Here is a 5,253-nt window from a genome sequence, read left to right as displayed (position 1 = left end):
GCTGGCTCCGCCCCGCCCCGCCCCGCCCCGCGGATGCTGCCGCGGCCCCGGCAGGACTGGAAGGAGCCGCCCGGGGCCCTCGAGGACGCGGCGCACGGCCACAGCGACGAGGCCTAGGGGCCGGCTCCTCGGACGCTTCCTGCCTTCTCCCCCGCTCCAGCCCTGCGTGCCTGGGTGCCGGGCCGGGCCCTCCTCCGGGCTCCTCAGCGCTGTTCACAGAGTGAGGACAGACAGGCAGGAAACAGACTGGGAAGTATTTTGCTTTTTATATACAGAATACAGGAAAGTTTCTGTAAAGTCTAAAACATTACAATGACTATGTACATCGGAGCTAGCTGTCGGGGGCGGGGCGAACGGAAGAGACAGACAGGCTTACGACAGACAATCTGCTACAATAGACAAATCGGAGGCAACGTCATCCCACATGGAGCACTGTACACAGCTTTAAAAACATTGAAAAATGCCGTCACGGATGTATTTACACAGAATCCAATACTTTCCTTATGCAAAGAGAGGGGGGACGCCAGGAAAAGAACTCGTTTCTCATTGCCCATAATACACAGTAGCAACTTGTAGTGCAACCACAGCAGGGGGGTGGGGGGGAGGAGGCCTGTGGGGGAGTATAGCGCTTCTTTACATTAAATAAAACAATGATATTGTATAGATTTGCTGTATGAAAACTGTATTTTTCTCTTTTAATATAAAACTATTGTCACTGGCACAAAATAGAACAAGTTTCTGATTATTTTACAATTGCGCGGGAAGGGCCTGGCGGAGGGGGCCGGGCAGGGCCACAGCCCCTGCTCCTCGCCTCGCTGCAGTTTTCCTTTTAAAATGAAATGTATAGTACAAATATATGTGCAAATGCCCCGAAAACTTGAGCAAAAAAAGAAAATAATTAAAAAAAGTGAAACGTTCTTCATCTCATGCAAACGGCGTGAACGGTTCCTGGGCCGGCGTAGAAAATCCCCGCAGGGTTTGTACATGTTTGCATTGCAAGAGTCTCCGGCAAGGCCCCTGCCGCGGCGCAGGGCCCCGGCCCGGGCTCCTAGGGAACGGAGTTGGAGCGCAGCACGGGCACCTGGTGGGGCTTCAGGGGGAGCTTCTCCTCCAAGTCTGTGTCTTGTGCTAAGGCCGCATCCCCCTTGGGCTGTTTGGTCGCGAACTCGGTGATGCTGAAGACGAACTGCAGGCAGCCCAGCTTGATGTAACTGCCGTGATGGAGCAAGGCCGTGCCCTCCCAGCCTGCCCCACTACCCCCAATCAAGCTGGAGCTGCTGGCCTTGCAGTTGCAGGGCTTGCGGTGCTGCCCCTGCGCCTGCGAGTTCATCACGGCAGCATCTTCGTGCGGCTCCTCTTCCTGCTTCCTGCTTTTGTGGCGCCCTAGAAGAGAAGCACAAGTCAGGAAAGCCGCGGTGAGCAGGCCCAGCACCGCGCTCCTGCTGGAGGCTCGTCTCGCTCCGCCGTACAGAGAAGACAATGCTCCTTCCGTCCACCAGGCCGCTGCGAGCCACTGGAGAAGCGTCCGGCCCTAGTACAGGGGAAGAGGAATTGCTCAGCTGCACCCACGCCCGAGTCGCAGACCAGAAGTGGAGGGAAAGCATGTGTGGATGCAGCCCGCCAGGACCCAACTCAAAACCTGAAGCTTTCTGGAGAGGGCCAGGAGCGCGAGGGAACCAGAGCTCAGGTTAACAGCCCCAGAGGCTGGGCTCACTGCTGCAGAGAGCTCTGCAGACTGAGGGAATGGAGCAGCAGCGGCCACTGCCGAGCTGTGGGAAGCCAGCGGAGCACTGTAAGGAAACTGGACGGAAGCTGCCTGTAAGCACAGGCTAGGCAGAGGGGCCAGCTCTGCCCCAACTTACTTATCACGCTCTGCACTTTGGCAACAATGCTGCTGGGGGGGGTGGGCGTTGTCTTCTCCGAGAAGTCGCAGGAGTACAGGACGTTGTCCACCGTCGTCCCATGCTCGCTGTAGTTCAGCAGCTCGTAATGCTTCGTGTTCTGGAAGGGAAGAGGAGGGCATGCGTCACCCCCGCAACGCCCCGCTTGGCCAGGCTGATGTGTGGGTGGGGGAAGGACCCACCAAGGCTCTGCTTGTTCCAGGTGCCAAGCCACTGCTTCAGGCAGTGGCAGGCAGCAGACTGTGCACGTGTGGCCCAGACTGCTCTGCACACACTTCATGTGAGAACCATTCCCACCGTGGGCTCTGCAACCTTAGGTCAGGGGCAAGTTGCGCGGCACCTGCCCAGGCCACCCACCCACTAAGGAGATCACAGCAAAACTGAGTCTCCCTGCTACTGAGCACGTGGTGCCTGCAGCACAGAACACCTACAGGCAGCCGGAGAAACAGCCACCAGCCACCCGACCAACAGTGCAGAGGCAAATCTCCCAGGGATAGTTCCAGGGATGAGCCGTCCTGTACTGGCTTTTGGGTGCCAGTCAGCCCCTGCCCCAGTGCTCCTCGACCAAGACAGACAACAAACAAGCAGAAAAAAGCATGTAACGTGAAGAAAGGCCCCTGGGCTGGTCAGACTAGATATCACGAGGCGCTACTTCACGGTCAGGGCAGCTAGGATCTGGAACCAACTTCCAAGAGAAGGGGTGCGGGCTCTTACCCGGAGGGTCTTTAAGAGGAGGCTGGATGAACACCTTGCCAGGGTCATTTGACCCCAGTACTTTTTCCTGCCATGGCAGGGGGTCAGACTCGATGATCTGCTCAGGTCCCTTCCGACCCGACCAACTATGAAACTATAGGTCTGTAGCTGGACGCAGGGGTTTGAGGGGATCCAGCAGAGTAGAACATTAACAGAAATAGCCAGCAAAGTGCAGGGTTTCATCCGTGCACGCCAAGGGGAATTCAGTCTGGCTACTGGATTTAGATTCCACAAAGGAATCGTTCTCTCGTGAGAACACTTTCCAGCCCAGTGCTAGCTGGCCTGTTTGGGAGAAAATTAAAATTCCTTTTGGAGATGGCAGCTGAGGAGACAGTAACCAACCCTCTAAGTGAATTCTAACAATGCAACGAAAGGTCACGTGTTCAGGGACAGAGAAGGCAGGGCGCACTTGCTGGGTGTTAGGAAGTGGTGGCTCTAGCTGTGCGACGGCGAGTTAGGGGTCACAGCAGGCTAGCTGAGATGCAGGGCAGGGCTAGTCGCACCGCAATGCCGTTTGCAGGGGGATGTGACTGTGCCTGATTCTGGAAGCCAAGAGGACACTGAATCTTCTTTGCTTCGTCTGAGCTGCCACCACGCTCCGGAGCTCAGGGAAACTGGCCTTGGGCAAAAGACCAGTGGCTCAATCCGTGTGTTTTGTCCAAGAGCTGAGTGTGCGCAGGCAGGAGGGCAGTGTAATAGCTGGGGTCTCTCCAGTCTGGCAGACCCAGCGGAACCAGAGGGAAGGGCTGGAAGCTGTTAGACACCGACAAACTGAGACCGAGGTCAGGCGCCAGCTCTGAGCAAGTGCAATCACCCTGGGCCTGGAACAGGCGGTTTTACACCACAGCCTTGACTGCAGCACCCCCTGGGGGAGACGGTGCTCAGCAGCACCAGGGGGACCCTGCCTGGTTCCCTGCAGAAAAGGAGCCCCACCTCCCTGCCAACTTGACAGCCTTTCCTCTCAGAAAGCCACTCACAACCACAACACTTGCTCTGCGGCCTGCCGAGGAACTGTGCACAAGGACAGACTGCTGCCCTCCCTCTGAGGCTCGCACCACAGGGCTTGGGCACTCACCTCGTCGTAGAATATGCAGGCATGTTTGCCGGACACGTAGTTGCAGTGACCATAGCTCGTAAGGCACACGTCCATGTCAGCTCCTGCCCATAGGGAAGACAGAACATGGGGCCAGTTCAATTCAGGAAAGCTGTCACAGGCAGCACGGAGCAAGAGACTGAACTGAACCTCAAAGGGCGGAAGGACAGGGGAGTCTCTGCCTTTGCCTCTGTTCCCAGGACTGCATGAATTCTGCTGCTGCAAGCCAGTTCAGGGGTGGGGGAAGCAGCTGCTGCATCGCGCAGGGGAAGGTGGAAAGAAACACCATTCGTTAGGATCACTCACCCCACCCAGAGTGCTGGGGGCCCTGGCAGAGGGAAGAGCAGCAAAGCCCTAGTACAGTTATGAAACTTCTTCCTCTGCCACCAGCCGGAACCAAGGAGGCCCACAGCCATTTCATGCTAAATCCTGACCTCTTGATATCGAGCAGGATGCTCGTCCCACCCTGAAATGGTGGCTTATAAAACATAGGGCTACAGGCCCATGACCGTGCTAGTTAGGACAGGGAGCTCCGAAGGGTGCCTGCCTTGCATTGATTTCTTGGTAACACAAAGAAAAACTTCACTGCAAAGCTCCAGCACAAAATGAACAGCTCCACCACGGCATTTCCCAGGGAACCACTTCAGCTCCGTGGGGTAAGCTTTAGTGCAGGCACTGCTGCTGGTTTTACACATTTAGAGAAAACCCTGGTAGAACATGCTGCATCCCCTCCCCTGGCTCCCCACCCACCCAGCTGTGAGATGCCACTGACCTGTCCCGATGTAGAGCGTCCTGTAGCACATGTTCACTGCGCCCCCCAAGCCCATCAGTGGGTAGAACACTGCCCGGGCTTGCACCTCTTTCCTTTGCGCTGCAAGACAAGACAACAAGACCCACACATCACTGGTTGTATGCTCCCCTTTCTAGGTGCAAAGTACCCGTTTCAGGGACCCTCCCACAGGCCCCAGAGTCCTTTGTGAACAGCTGCTCAAGGGGAAGTCAGCACTGGCAGTAGCACTCAACCCAACACTCCTGTCCTCCCCAAATACCTCCAAGCAGCGCAACAGCAAGCAGGCCCCCGTGCAGCCTCAGATCTTACAAGGAAAAAGAAAACCATTCAGTCAGGACAGCACTCTCTTTGAGTAGGACTGATGCTGGTAACAGCTGCCCCGTGGACTCTGAACCACCAGTGACACTGAGAACACATGCAGGCAGAGCTGGCAAAGCCTCGTCAGAGATTAATCAAAAATTCCTAGTGCTGGAGGCTCACAAGGGGGAAACGCTCTGCTTTCAGTGTTTCATCTCAGCCGAGTTTTCCCACAGCAGGGTCAATTGTGGGGCTGTCAGAGAAACACCTTCTACACAGCCAAGCCCACATACCCCCCTCCACCAAACACTTGGATGCCTGCACTAAGCACTGGCAAGCCATTCTTCAGCTGTCAGCCATCTGGCTGCTACTGGCCTGCTCCAGGTTTGAAGAACTCCATACCCTGCTGTTTTATAACC

General features: G+C 56.2%; 1 protein-coding gene across 1 annotated transcript in view; it reads right to left on the bottom strand.

The window, feature by feature from the left end:
* Positions 1-247: 247 nt before the first annotated feature.
* Positions 248-5,253, bottom strand: part of PHF12 (PHD finger protein 12) — a 47,685-nt gene continuing 42,679 nt past the window's right edge. The window contains exons 12-15 of the mRNA XM_019510970.1: positions 4,520-4,618; positions 3,730-3,812; positions 1,863-2,001; positions 248-1,383 (exon numbers count right to left, since the gene is read on the bottom strand). Coding sequence (XP_019366515.1) covers positions 1,049-1,383; positions 1,863-2,001; positions 3,730-3,812; positions 4,520-4,618 — 656 coding nt within the window. The 3' untranslated portion in view covers positions 248-1,048. The remainder of the gene's footprint in view (positions 1,384-1,862; positions 2,002-3,729; positions 3,813-4,519; positions 4,619-5,253) is intronic.

Source organism: Gavialis gangeticus, unplaced genomic scaffold, assembly GCF_001723915.1.
Source record: "Gavialis gangeticus isolate Ggan-Ray unplaced genomic scaffold, GavGan_comp1, whole genome shotgun sequence".
NCBI classification, from domain to species: domain Eukaryota; kingdom Metazoa; phylum Chordata; order Crocodylia; family Gavialidae; genus Gavialis; species Gavialis gangeticus.
The sequence above is the reverse complement of the archived record's forward strand: the minus strand, read 5'-3'. Positions and strand labels throughout refer to the sequence as shown.